The 15,746-nt window shown below is 42.3% G+C and overlaps 1 protein-coding gene across 1 annotated transcript in view; it reads left to right on the top strand.

Moving 5' to 3' along the window:
- Positions 1–15,746, top strand: part of LOC136872119 (uncharacterized) — a 665,288-nt gene that overhangs the window by 465,821 nt on the left and 183,721 nt on the right. The window contains exon 5 of the mRNA XM_068227340.1: positions 3,975–4,090. Coding sequence (XP_068083441.1) covers positions 3,975–4,090 — 116 coding nt within the window. The remainder of the gene's footprint in view (positions 1–3,974; positions 4,091–15,746) is intronic.

Raw genomic sequence — 15,746 nt, 5'->3', positions numbered from 1 at the left:
GAAGGTTAAACACCCTAGGGACATAAATAAGATAACTAATACATTTTCAACCCGATGTAAAAAATCACAGTTTTTGGTGAACATTTTTAAAAGAAGGTTTTATCATAATTTTCCGCCGCACACCTCCAATAACAGGCTCTCTTCGAAGAAATCACTGAAGTAGTTCACTCCGGGTGAGAAGTACGGAGGTAATTTTAAAGATGTGGACTTACATTTTAGTTGCTCCAGCAGTAGAGAAGTTTCAGACATGCCCGAGACCTTACCAGATCAAGATCACCAAAAATAGAAGGAAAAACGCAAATCTTCTTCAATAGGATGAAAAAAGTAGAAGTTTTGAGGGTTTAGGACACAACCCTCCACCTTATTTCAATTATCCGTAGTCCATGCCGCTACTCCAATACATAACGTGGAAGCAGAAACACGAATGTCTTCTCTCCATGATGGGACCACAGCGAATGCAAGGCTCCACTTCCCTTGCTCTCTGAAGTCAGAGTCTATTCCAAAATGACCGACACAAAGCGCTGACTGGCCGGAGCAAGACCAAGGCCGGGAGGCAGCAGATAGTTCCCACTCTCCCGCTAGGTGGCAGAAACAATCAGAGCTTACACGCGCTCGCAGAATAAAACACCACAAGTAATTGTGAAAACACAGTTTAAGCTATAGAAGAATAGACACGGATTTCTATGCCGTAAACGACTATCCCAAAACGTAGGTGGAGAGGAGACTAATACGAAACCTCAGTTTCAAATTGAATCTACGGAAGCTAGACAAAAATATCGTTCATGCAGAAGTTCATACGGGTTCGGCTTCTGAAGGAAAGTGTTTTTTTTTTTTTTTTTCAAGAATAGATTTAGCACCTGTGAATGCCGGAATACCATTTGTTCTTAAATGGAGGTAAATTTAGTATTCTCTGTCACCATGAATAAGCCACCAGGACAAACTTTGAAGCTGGGATGAGTATCTGCACCCAGTGTTCTGGACAGTTGTACGTTGCTTTTTCAACAATGCAGATACTTCGAAGTACAACTCCAAGCTACAACTGCACTTAGTACGGCGATCAATGCAATACTATAATACCTGTTTCGATTTCACTCAGTGCCGGGATGAGTGGCTGAAGCCTTCTGAACCCAAGTTGGCAGGTTCGATCCTGGTTCAGCCCGGTGGTATTTGAAGGTACTCAAATAGGTCAGCCTCTTTTCGGTAGATTTACTGGCATGTAAGTAACTCCTGCGAAACTAAATTCCGGCACTTCGTCGTCTCTGAAAACCGTCAAAGTAGTTAGTGGGAAGTAAAGCTATTATTATTATTGTACCGGGGGGTACACCTCTACGCCGCACGTTTAAATCTTGCGCCAATTAAAATTCCTCTACAGGAGAAACACTGAACTTGGAACTAGACCTACTTAAACGTTTCCTCTGAAGATGTCACTACCGTAACTTTGTGATTATGAAGTTGCCAGTACTGCGTGAATTTCAACTTGTTTTTGTTTTCCGTTCATCAAGAAATGTGGACATTATCTCAGAGAGGTCACTACCAAAAACTATGATCATGCACACTGGTGCGAAGTGAAGGAACTTTTTTTGAATAATTTTGTATTCATAAGTTTTTCCTTTACTAAATTTCGTTCATTCACTTTTGGGTTGGCAATATTTATCCTTTCTTTCCGCCTGTTTTGAATTTAACCCATCAAAAATTTTTGTAATTAATTTCTAACCAATCATGTATTTCTTCTTCGATTTTGAGTGTAAACTTTGTATCCTCAATAAAATTCTGTGGGTGTGTCTTGATTATTCATGAAAGGTCTCGAACTTTCCCCGAGGGTTTATAAACTGCAGATTTTCACGACTCTTGGCCATTTGATCAACATCTAACCAAGTGTGTATATGTGAAGCAGAAGGTGGAAGGTGTCTCTTTCATCAGGCAGCAGGTTTTCAGGAAGGTAATGGCCGGTTAACATCTTTATTTCTTGCTAGCTCAGCAGTTTAACCAACGGGAAAGCCTGAAACGTTTACCATGTAACCTACTTTTCTAAAAATGTAATTTTCTGCGGCTTATGTAAAAACTTCATAATATCTGTAACCGTAATTCGGGGATAGAGAGTGATGCACTCTCTCGAGTTCCCCTTCATTTTGGTTTGAGGTGACTCTTCCTTAATGTTTTAAATTTCTTTCTAATACGGGTCACGTCCATAGTTTGGGAATAGCCCCTATTTCCCCAGTGCCTTTTAGGTTTTAAGAATGCCTGTTTAGAAGTGCAAATTCACGCCTCCATTCTATTTGGTGTTTCTGGCCATTTACTTAACCATTATTCGTGTTCCATGAAGGCCCAGTAGGTTGGGTACGAGATACCACTGTTTCAGTTGTAAGTTTGGCCATGGAAGGCCAAAAGGTATAAAATACTGTTGAAATTGCCTTGTGTAGGCTTGTGAACTGAGAGCAGGTTAGCTCTTTTTCAAGTGTTGTAGTAGTGCCTCTGGGAGGCCTGAAATTGTCATTTTTGGAGCTAGTGCTCCATGTATTGGGGATTTTCTGCCCTTGCATTTAAATTTGTGCTTTGGTAAAATTGAGCTAAGAGCTCAAAGTTGTAAAACTAGGGGCTTGTAGCCCAAAAGTGTAAAAATCACTAAAATTGGGATTTTTCTTGCCTTGTTTCTAGTTTGTCATTGTACCTGATATATTATTGTGTTCACTCAGTGAAAGATTGTTAAGTTTGAAATTCTAAAAATGAAAAAATATAATCTTGGTTAAAGTTTTAAATTCCATTCTTGACTTTGTAGTTAGACCCATTCACCGGAGCACCTTCTTTCACCTCTGCGTCCACGGGTAACCCCGTAACAATTATTATTATTATTACTATCCCATTCAGGTGCCGTACAGAATCTGGATACTCTAACATGTGTACGTAAGATATATTAATAGTCCATTCAGAATTTCCAATCACTTTACAGATAATTTCGATTGTCAAAGACAGGCTTACGTACTAGTGTATTCATAAACAATTCTCATCCCATGCTAAGGTACGAACATTTTTCGTGGAGAAACTATCTAGTAATATATTACAAATATTCTCAGGAGAATAAACTGTTTATGTGGCCCAGTTTTGAGAACAATGTGTAACAATTTCGTATCGCTCTTTAGTTGTCGTCTTCTTTCGGATCAAATAACAAATCTGATATTTTGGACTTTATATTAGTCTATCCATCGGTTTTAATCAGACAAGAAAAGAGTGAAGCGTGCTCGCAAAAATGAGTCCATATCTTGGCTACGGACGACATTTATTAGACAATCATGTTTCAGTCTAGACCTCATTTCCGTGAAATCACGTGTAGTGGTGCCTGATGAGTCTCTGAGATTTAATAAGCTCCTTTCTTTTCTTGCAGTTTATGAATTTCCGTCTCAGCTCTCGCTGTAGCTGAAAGAAGATGTTGCGTGAAGAAAAACATCAGCATTCCTCGCACTTTTCATTTCTCTCCTTCACGAACTCAGCCACACACACACCAACAACTGCGTGAACTCTTTAGGTGTCATATTACATTGGTATATTACATTGTTAGATATCTATTGAACGTTGCTGTTAAGGATATACATTTATTTTGTAATCATCTTCATGAGAATGAAATTCAAATTCACGTTTTGAATCCAAAATTTGATCCACAGTAGTATAATTTGTCATCATTATTCGTTTTAAAGTTTAGTCACTGGATATACTTTAAAAATGTAATTCCGTTTCACCTCGTAACATTACGGGCCGATGACCTAGATGTTAGAACACCTTGGAAAACAAGCATCAGTATCATGATCGATCCACAGTAGAAGTTCTTCGTCTCTTGGACTGTCCTGCCTAAACATCAAGACCAGTGTGACGGTCTGAGACGAAGTTAACAGCTTCAATCCCGGCCTAGTGATAATGATATTTTTGTTTGTATTTATGACTTTATTTCCTACATTTAAGATGAATTCGTTTTCTCTTTCCAGAGTGGGAGAGCCCACGTTACGGTCACAGTTCCTCGCGTTCTTCAGCTTCACTCCATCCAACAGTATTCAAGGTGCGGGCTTTCAACCTCGAGGGGGACGAAGGATAGAACACACAGGTAGGAAGACTTTATTATTTGGTATTCTAATGTTTTGTCACAGGAGAACGCTTCAAAATAGCAGCCCTTGATAATATATCACATTTTTCAGTTAGTTCTGTAATAGATTAATATACACTTAGTGGCCAAAAGTCACGGGAAGACACTGAATGTGAAGTTAATAACAAGTTGCTCTTCCGCGAGCCCTCAAAATGGCATCAATACGGCGAAGCATCGACTGTACACGGTGTTGCAATCGTTCTGGAGGGATCTGAACCTATGCATCTTGCACTGCTACCCCCAACTGGTCTTGTGTAGTTGGTGCGGCTTTCATGGAACGTACACCAGTATCGACAGCATCCCATAAATGCTCGAATGGATTAAGACTGGGAGATCTGGAAGGCCAATCCATAGCCGTAACTTCACTGGAGTGCTCCTCCAAACACCTGCGTTCCACCACAGAGCGGTAATATGAAGCATTGTCTTGTTGAATCATGGCATCTCTTTCAGGGTACTCTAGGGTCAGAAATGTATGAAGATGGTCTGAAAGATTGTCCACATAACTTGCACCTGTCAACGCTCCCTGCAGCCGGGGCCTTCTTGCGAACATGAGAACTCCCCCCCACAGACCAGAACTAAGCCACCTCCCGCCCGGACCCAGCGTTGTTGACACTCAGAATCCATAGCTTCATCGGGCATACACCACACTCTCGCGCGCCCATCAGCTCGATACATCTGGAACCGAGATTCATCAGACCATACCACACGTCGCTACTGTTCCATGGTCCATTGTCGATGTTCGCGGGCCCATACACGTCGTTGAACTCTGTGTCGAGGTGTCAGCAAAGGGACACGAGTTGGCCTGGGCTGGTGAAGCCCCTGTGCGCTGCAGTTGCCTCCTTACAGTCCTGGTAGAAATGGATTCCTGACTCCCAACATTCAATTGGGCGGTGGTCTGACTCACACTAGCACGTCGAGCGACCTGTATGGTTCTGCGGAGGCGACGTGATGTCCGTTCCTTTAAACCTGTGGTCTTCCCATGCGACGGTTTATTCGGGTGGTAACATTCTCTCTGCGAGATTGAAGGTCAACCCTCAACACTGTTGACCTCGGAAACCTGAACTCGCGCTATGACCCATGCGCCGTGCAGTGATTACAATCCCACGTTCAAAATCGGTTAACTCGGGACACGTTGCCATCTTCACGACACTGGTGTCTGCGACAGACTGCTCAGATACGCCGCAGCTAGCCGTAACGTTCAAGGGGCATACACGGAGCATTTTCTAGTGGGACACCCTTCCCGTGACTTTTGGCCCCTCAGTGTATGCATTAAGCTAAATGTAAGTAATACGGACATTATACGCAGTAGCTCGTTACTGTCCATAACAACCACTAGATTGCGTAACGTTAAACAATTACTTAAATGTAACTTCTTATTATTATTATTATTAATATTATTATTATTATTATTTCTCGTCTTCAGCTCTAGAAGTCCACTCCTGATCACAGGCCTTGTCCTTCCCCTTCCATATCAATCTCTGCTGGCAATAAGAATCAAACTCCTTGCTGCATGGCGTTGAAAGCCATTATTCCATCTGACAGCTGGTGGCATGTCGACACTCTTTCTCGATTTCTCGATTTCTTGGTCCACTTTTAGGTCTCCTCGCTATGAGAGTTACTCGCATCAACTTCATTTTGCTACCACGTCGGAGAAACGAGCCCTGATCGCGTTTTGAGCAGCTCTCTTGGGCTGATACCTAGCATAGAGCTCTCCAATAGACTCGGAGGCTGTTTGTAGAGTTCAAGGTGAAAGCCTCTTAACAGTCTGAAGCTCATATATGGCGACACGTAAAATGCATGCGCCTCTGCACCTGTAGCTCAGTCTCTCGTAAGCTTCCCAGGTCACGCCGATTCGTCTGGTGTAGGCTTGCTTCAAGTTCGACTGGTCAGCGAACACAATGCGAACGTTGTACTCGGCGAAGCATTTCGTAGCGAACCAATCCTGCCCCTGAGAACACCACCGCTTAAGGAACAACACCGTTTAGCTAACACAACACAACAAAATACAGCGGTTAAATGTTAGTTGAGCTATTTCATTATAAGGGATATATCCTTATGTTGTACAATTATCACCTCAACTCTACAGCATTTATGCAAAGTGTGTCTTCAAGAGAGCTCTCGATGGCTGGAATGGCGTAATCGCGATTGTCGGCAGAAAAATAAACAAGATGCGCTTTGCAGATGACGGTTTTCTTATAGCTGGAAGGGAAGAGTAGCTTACTGACCTGTTTACAAGAGTGAAGAATATTATTCTTCACTATGGTCTGGAGATAAACATGAAAAACCAAACTAATGGTAGTTGATCTCCAAGGTCAAATCCAACTTACAGGATGTCTAAAGGGCCTGGAGGTAGTAAAGGAATTTATTTAGCTTAGGTCTGTCATCAGTGACACAGGAAGCTGTGAAACAGAGATCAAAAGACGGATTGCTCTAGGTCGTACTACCACAAACAAATATGTAGGTGGATGGTCCGTCTAGTCAATACTAAATATTAATTATTTATATTTATTTACATAAGTCTAGTACATGTTTCGGGAATCTATATACATTCCCTTCATCAGCTATTCAAATTAAAATTAAAATTCCGGTACATAAAAAGACCTAATAAAAATGTTAAATTGTATAGGCAATAGTTTTGGATTGCTTAATGGGGGCCCCAATTTATTAGGTCTTTTTATGTACAGGAATTTCAATTTTAATTTGCATAGCTGATGAAGGGAATGTACATAGATTCCCGAAACATGTACTAGACTTATGTAAATAAATATAAATAATAATATTTAGTATTGACTAGCCGGACCATCCAGCTACATATTTGTTGTGATCAAGTCAATACGGATCAAATACCGGCCACTATGGTCGAGATTATTAATCGTGCTACAATGGTTAAACTCAAAATTTGGCAGAACCGGGCAGTACCCAAAGGTACGAAGAACTTACTTGTGCTAGGCTCCTCACTTTCGCCTATTCTGTCCAACCTCGCTTGGTCAACTCTTGTTCTTTCCCGACCCCGACGGTATTAGAGCATTCGGGGTCTAGGGAGTCTTACATTTTCACGCCCTTCGTGGCCCTTGCCTTTCTTCGTCCGTTACTTCATTTTTCGAAGTGACGGACCCCTTCTTTCTTCTTCTTTTTTCTCTTTCTTCATCCCCTGTGGGTGGGGCACGCAGACGAATAATACATCCACGGTATCCCCTGCCTGTCGTGAGAGGCGACTAAAAGGGGCGACCAAGGGATGATTGAATTAGAAACATGAAATTTCTTTTGATTAGTCCCATCACGCGGTGAACACCATGGATTGCCTGTACTTGCGAGTAGTACCACTATATTAGGTACGAAATAGGTTTGTGATTAGTAGCGGCAAAAAAGTAAGTTCTCCTGTGGGTTTCCAGTAACCGTGCGTCGTACCCATGTGAGCAACACCGCGGGTCTGGGCGTTGCCTGTGAGTTGTACCCACTATGTGAGGAACACCACGGGAATACCGGCACCCGTGACTAGTACACCTAGGTGAGGAACCTCATCAGTTTGCGTTGGCTATGAGTGGCGCAATTGCGTGAGAAACACCATAGGTCTGCGTTACTTGTACGAAGCACAATACTTGTGAGTAGTACCATCTTGTGTGGAACACCGTGAGTCTTCGCTACTTTTGATTAGTACCCCAACACGACAAATACCATGGTTCTACTTTACTCGCGAGATATACCATTCTGAAGGGCCTTAGACCTGGATTTTGGACCCCTTTAGACATCAAGCATCCTCGATTCAGGATTATGCTTTCTAAGTGGTCCCTTGGTCAGTAATACTATTATTTATGATCTTTTTTGAGTCCGATCCACTGCTTTTTGTTTTTTTGGGTTCATGTCCATCCATTCATTATTCATGACTTTTTTTATTTTGGTCAGTGGATGATTTTGAACTTTTTGTTGCCATTTCATTTCGTAACACTAGGGGCCGATGACCTCGATGTTAGGTCCTTTTAAAAACAAACATCATCATCATCAAAGCTACGAAGATGCGCTTGGTGGAATCACCAGTGTTCTCAGTCTTTCAACACGGATGTTAAAAATGGACCATGAATGCTAGAGATACAAATCTAATTGATGCATTTTGGATGTGGTGTTCGGGGAGAAGAACCAGTGTTTCCTTTATGAACGAACTGAGCATCATGAAACGTCTATCTTCGCCTTCGAGTGAATGTTGCCTCCAGTTCCTTGAGCACATTTTCGGAAGAGGAGAAGAGAACTCGGAAAAGAACATTTTGCCAGGCAAAGTTGAAGGCACTATACCACGAGGAAGAACAGCAAGTAGATGGGAGAGATCGGGCAAAGAAGATCACTGGCCTACCTCTTCAGATCATAGTAACCGCTGTGGATGAAGGCATCTCATCAAGGCTGCAATAATAATAAAAATCTTATGGCCTCAGCTACCGTGTGCAGACATTTTACTTCAACGCCATCTGGCTGTCTGCTCGTCAATTTCGACGGTCTATTTTACTCTAGGCCTACTAGATTGCAGCAGAGTAAACCCAAACTCTCTTGGGAGTCTCTTGCTGAAATTTAATGAATTTTGTCGGATAAACACCAAATGTGACACCGGAGATCTTTTATATGCCGACATCGTACGACATGGAGTGTCGAATGGACCATTTCTGTCTTTTAAAAGTCTGATTTCCTCAGCTGGGTTTTAACCCGCTATATTGGGATCCGGAGGCTGACAATCTGCAACGCAGAAAATAATGATACAGTTCCCAGGTCTCGACGCTTAGTAATGAGCAAAACAACTAATGAATGAATTCTTAGGTCTTGCGAATTATGTTCACTGTGTTTATATATTTCTTCCCTTCTGGTGTAAAATTTGAATCTTGTTTTTATATCACACCGGTTCTCAAGCTACGATATAGACTGTATTCGAATGAGTTTCATATTCTTAGCTCATTACACGAAGATTAACGATGTAACTGAAAAGATCAATGCTTGTTCTGAAGTACCTAAATAATGCACTTCTTGTATTCTGACTGTGTTGTCAAAAATAATTGTATTAATTAATGACCTACAGGTGAGCCAAGCATGTATTCGGAGACTCAGTGTATAGTAATTGAAACGAAAGTATTTCTCACATGTAATCATATTACCGTATGATTAGTTTGATGTCCCATGTCCTCAAAATATTTCTGCGAATCATACACACCCGGATTTACAAGAAATGTGAATCTCATATGGATCAGACCCAGTTTGGTTTCCGAAATAGGGTCGGCACACGTGAAGCACTCTTCTGCTTAAATGTACTAGTACAGAGGTGCAGGGACATGAATGTCGATGTATTTGATTCATTGACTACAAAAATGCCTTCGGCTGTGTGAAACATGAAAAGATGGTTGAGACATTAAGATCGACTGGTATTGACCAATGCGATTTACGCATTATCAGCGCACTGTACTGGAATCCAACCGCAGATGTCAAAATCTACCAAAGAACATCAGAAGCGACTACAATCAGAAAAGGTGTTCGTCAGGGTTGTGTGCTGTCACCTCTCTTATTCAGCATTTATTCTGAGGTAATATTTAGGGAGGTATTGCTGGAGGAAAACAGCGGGATAGTTATAAATGGACAGGCAATTAATAATATCAGGTACGCATATGATACTGTTGTCATGCAAATGAATCACCTGTCCTCCAATGCATGATAGACAAATTAGTCCAGCGCAGTGAGGAGTTTGGCCTGTTTGTCAACGCTTCCAAGAACAAAGTTGTAGTCTTCTCTAAAAGAAAAGTTCAAAACAACCCCGTCAATAAAAGGCAGTAAGATTGAACAAGTATCCTTCTTCAAATACTTGGGTACTGTGCTAGATGAGGAATGTGATTCAAAGAACGAGATAAAATCTAGAATACAACAAGCCAGGAGCAAATTTTTTAGCATGAAACGGCTATTTACAAAATCGGATCTAAGTTTGCAATTAAGAATGCGAATGGTTCGGTGCTATGTATTCTCCATTTTTCTCTTTGGATGTGAAAGGTGGACCCTTGACCAAAATCTAGAAAAAAGAATTGACTCTTTTGAAATACCTTGGGTGCTGAAAATGTCAAATGACGAAGTCCTTCATCGCATGAATAAACAAAAATAACTATTACTTACTGTGAAAAAAAGAAAAACCCAGTATCTAGGGCACGTTATTAGAGACGAGCAATACCAGCTATTACAACTCATCATTGAAGGTAAAATACAGGGGAAGAGGTCTGTTGGCAGGAGGAGGAATTCATGGCTGAAGGACATCCGAAGATGGCACAACTGCACTTCAGAAGATGCTTTCCATGCTGCAACATCACGTGGACCACCAACCTCCGCCAGGAGGTGGTTGGGACGGGTATATGAGCGCTAGAAGGTTGGTCACACTGATAAACATAAATCGATAACTCAAACCGTTGTCATTTTATCAGCTGCTCAAGTTAGCCAATCAGATTAGTTCGCGGGCGAATTCTAATTCTAATGAGCTTTTTGGGGCGACGTACGTGACTTCAGAGAAATCAGCATCAAACACAACCATACCGTCCGTTTCAGCCCGTACAATTCTAGCGATCCTATCAGCTCGGGGCGCAGTTTTCTTCTTCCATTAGTGAACCCGGTATTTTGTTGTCTTCGCATCGACCACTTACTGAAGGGCGAAGGCCCTCCGGTGTGTACTTGCGGTTATCATCTTACCGCAGTGCGTGGACCTGGCCGATCTACGCCGTAGTCTAACATCTCCCTCATCCTGCGCGATGACGAGTAATCAGCAGATATCTTCATCCGTCTTATGAGGGATAGTGCTCTGCTTCATCGTGTATAAAAATGTATTTTATGTTTGTTTTGTTGAACGCTTTTAATTCTATTAGTTCTCTTTTAGTCTATGTGTATGTTAATTTACATTTTACTCTTAATTTGAATGAAATATATGGTTTAATTTGAAAGGCAATTACTTATTACATTTCAATACATTTTAATCTAATTTTAAACCATCTCATATGAAAATAACGCATTGCGAATTAGATCCACTGATAATACTAACTTCATAATCATTTTCTTCATAAATACATATTAAAATATGAGGCTAGGGTTCGTTTTCGGGCTCTGCCACAAATTTGAAAAGTGATACGAGGGCTGGAATGGGGTCCACTCAGTCGCGGGAGGTCAACTGAGTACAGCTGAGTTCGATTCCCACCTCAGCCTTCCTCGAAGTATATTTCCATGGTTTCCCACTTCTCCTCCCGGCAAATGCCGGGATGGTACCTAACTTAAGGCCTCCTTCTACCTTGTCTACATTTTCCGAATTTCCATCCCTCCACAAGGTCCCTGTTCAGCATAGCAGATGAAGCCGCCTGGGCGATGTATTGGTCCTCCTCCTCAGTTGTAAACACCAACCCAAAGTGTCACTCTCCAGGACATTGCCATTTAGGCGATAGAGGTGGGGTCCCTCGCAGAGTCCAAGAGAAATATCAACCCTGGACGGAAAATGCATTAAGAAAGAAGAAGAATGATTATTATTATATTTCGCTTCAACTTGTACAATTAGGGGTCGATGGTTTAGATGCTGGTCCCTTACAAACAACAAGCTCTTTATTCGACTATTTTCCTGAGTGTAAAGGCGAGCAGGTGAGACCGCTCCTTAATGCAATACCGCGCGAATCAATATTTGCTCCTTTTCTGCTTAAAACACACATCAGTCATATGCCAGACACCATCGCCGTGGGTGGGGGACGCAGACGAAGAATACACCCACTGAATCCCATGCTTGTCGTAAGAAGCGACTAAATGGGGCGACCAGGCGAAGATGGAATTAGAGCCATGGGAGTACGTGTGATTAGTACTACTATGTGAGGAACACCACGGGTAGGTGTTATCTGCGAGTGGTGCCATTATGTTTGACATAGCATGGGCCTGCATTAACTGTGATTAGTACCGTAATATGAGAAACATTATAAGTCTACGTTGCTTGTGATTAGGAGCATTGTGAAGGGCCGGTGACCTGGAGTTTGGACCCCTTTAGACAACAAGCATTATCTCAGAAAATAAGACATTTTGAATTGGATCCAACGGGGTTTTTTTTGATTCATGGTGTTTTTGTCATCATCCTTCGTTTTTATTCTAGTGAGTGAATATATATATATATTGAAGTTGTAATTTTCGTTTCATTTCGTTGCATATAGTAACATTAAGGGCCGATGACCTAGCTGTTAGGCCCATTTAATCAACAGACATCATCATCATCAAAAAGCCAAGTATCCACATTACTTAGCATTAGTTTTTGAGAAAAAAAGTTCTTCAGTATTCTCAAGATGTGCTGTTCAAGTGTCTCTATCTACTTCAGCTACTAATTTTAAAAATGGAGATCTCACCATTTGAGATAAAGCTGAGGTATCTATATTCCACTTGAATGATAAAGCTGCAAATATTCTTTAGTGGTGGTGTAGGCTCTCCCAATACGCAATACCTAGGATTCGCTCTTGATCAAACAGCACTGAGCTTCATAGTCCGCCTTCTTCAGCACACAAGTGGGAGCAACCGCGATGCAGATGATGCTCCTCTAGCTCTTGTGTACTCTGCTCAGTATAGAGAATGAAGCGCCGACAGAGGTAAGGCAAATTAGCAGCTCAATAAGATTATTAATACTATCACCGGTGAACTCCCATCCAGTAGCTATTCGTCCTGTCATACATATTGTACTTCCTAACATTGAAAGGAAGATAAAAAAGGCCCCCCTGGTAAAAAGTCTGAATTACACAAAAACTGGACCATGCGTTGATTTACAATATTCCGAAACGTTGTCTCAGTTCCAAATGGAGAGAGAGAGATGGGATGAAAACTTTTCACATAATGCTAACCTGGTTAAAGTCCCTGCAAGAAGACCTGAGGGATTCCGTCTTCCTCCACGTGAGTTGTTCATGTTGAAGTGAATAAGAAAGGGCATCTACTAGAAATCCCGTTTCATTCGCGTTATAATGAACGAAAACGATAAAACAATTTAGTGTTGAAAGTATGTGTAAAATAAGAATAGAAACTAGTGTAATTTTAGTAGAATCAAGTTTCTTATGTTGCTTAATGTATATTTGCTTGTAAACAAAGTTTCCTGGAGTCGCTGTACGGAAACTGTCTTCTTCCCAAGCAGTAAAGTTTCAAACTTTTCAGTCCTTGGCATCGTGTGCTAAAGATAAACTGCATGTGGGATGTATCCAGTTTGAATGTCCGTTAGTGTAGATTCGTGTCGTCAATGTACGTGGAGATTGTTTTACTGATTTGAAACACGTCTCCCCTCCACTGTTCCGTGTTAAGTGGTGAACAGCTTTTTATGCCTCATTCAGTGCTACCAACATCTCGGGTCTGACAAATGTCTCAAACTTTCCCGGTCTTTGAGTCACATCGTATAATTGCTTTCACATGCACTGTCACGAAGGAAAACAAAATTATACCCACAGGGGCTATCTGCTGGAGTTCTATGCTAGGCTCCAGGAGACCTCTCAGTGGTCTCTATTTCTGTACAATATCGTGGAAACTTGTTCTTTATTCTTTGAGAAATGTATTTCCATCTGTGACTGTGTTTTGCTTCCGAATGAACGCGTCGTGTAGGGTGATGGTTGATAATTAGTATAACACAGGAATAATAATACCTCAACTACCATGTGCAGAAATTTGTCTGCCCTGGAGAAATACCGTGTAACTCCGCCGCTGGACTTGATAACGGCCTGGATTCGGTTAGCTAATGACTCCACAAGTCTGTGCAAGTACGTCACATCTAGGTTAAGACACTCGCTCGGAATTTGATCACGCAGTTCCACTAAATTGCGGGGATGCTGAAGTCGGCGTTTAACCCGATGTTCAAACATGTTCCACAGACTTTCAGTGGGGTTCAAGTTAGGTATCTTTTCAGGCCAATCGAGATCTAATAGAGTGGGGGACTGTTTGTAAAATCAGTTACATATGCGTCCAGCTTTGCTGTTGTCATTTTGAAAAATCCGGGTGTCAAAGCGTATGTTGACAGAAAGGCAACACCTAATCATCCATACTGTTTGAATAAACATGCTAGTTCACATAGTTGTCACCTCGGTGAGCGGGTCCAATCCATGATACGAAAAAAACTTAAAATGTTACAGACCCTCCTCTGGCTTGAATGTGACATCCAGGATGAAATTCTTCAGTTGGCCTTCGCTGGACACGACGACGTGCGCCATTGAAACACTGGCAACAAGGTGAGTGGTCAGAGCACATTACTCTCCGCCAGTGAACTACTTCCCATGTTCGATGACACACAGCTCTATGTGCCACTTGCGAGGTGACCCACTCTAGACGCAATGTTCTCTCGCTAACATTCACTGACTGCAGAAATTCGTGTCGGGTTTGCAAGTGATTTTGATTCCTCTCCGTCAGGATCTTTTTCCGACCACAAATCTGACGTCATGTTTCATGGCCACGTGTAGACACGTTGAACAGTCCACTGCGAAACATCAACAAATGCAGAAAGTTCACCCACCGTACGGCCACTCTCTCACATCCTGTCTCACCGCGCACTCCTGGCTTGTGCTCACGCTGAGGCAGTGCGCGTGCGGTTGAGCACCGTACTCGTTCCCTGCGCCATCTGTGCGTGCGCACTAGGGTGACTATTTATTTGTCGCCTTCTAGGATGTTTCCTCGTCAATTTCAACGTTCAATTTTACTCTACCAGACGGCAGAGTAATAGTCAGCTCCTTGGTTGAACGGTTAGCATTGAGGTCTCGGGTTCACTGGGTCACGGGATTTGATTCCCAGCCGGGTCGGGAAATTAATCGCATACGGTTAATTCCTCGGATACCAAGACACGATCTTCGTGTACATCCCAAAACATTCCTCTTCATATTCCGAAAATACACCACATTACAAACCACACGTGTAAAATCCTGTACATAGGTTTGGTGTCAGGAACGACATCGTGGTAGCATTATGTGAGGAACACCATGGGTTTGTGTTGTCTGTGGGTGGTACCATAATGTGTGATACGCCGTGGGTTTGTGTTATCTGTGGATGGCACCATAATGTGTGATACGCCGTGGGTTTGTGTTATCTGTGGGTGGTACCATAATGTGTGATACCCCGTGGGTTTGTGTTGTCTGTGGATGGCACCATAATGTGTGATACGCCGTGGGTTTGTGTTATCTGTGGGTGGTACCATAATGTGTGATACGCCGTGGGTTTGTGTTATCTGTGGGTGGTACCATAATGTGTGATACCCCGTGGGTTTGTGTTGTCTGTGGATGGTACCATAATGTGTGATACGCCGTGGGCTTGTGTTATCTGTGGATGGCACCATAATGTGTGATACGCCGTGGGTTTGTGTTATCTGTGGGTGGTACCATAATGTGTGATACGCCGTGGGTTTGTGTTATCTGTGGGTGGTACCATAATGTGTGATACCCCGTGGGTTTGTGTTGTCTGTGGATGGCACCATAATGTGTGATACGCCGTGGGTTTGTGTTATCTGTGGGTGGTACCATAATGTGTGATACGCCGTGGGTTTGTGTTATCTGTGGGTGGTACCATAATGTGTGATACCCCGTGGGTTTGTGTTGTCTGTGGATGGTACCATAATGTGTGATACGCCGTGGGCTTGTGTTAT

This window comes from Anabrus simplex, chromosome 4 (genome assembly GCF_040414725.1).
Source record: "Anabrus simplex isolate iqAnaSimp1 chromosome 4, ASM4041472v1, whole genome shotgun sequence".
Classification (NCBI taxonomy): domain Eukaryota; kingdom Metazoa; phylum Arthropoda; class Insecta; order Orthoptera; family Tettigoniidae; genus Anabrus; species Anabrus simplex.
The sequence above is the reverse complement of the archived record's forward strand: the minus strand, read 5'-3'. Positions and strand labels throughout refer to the sequence as shown.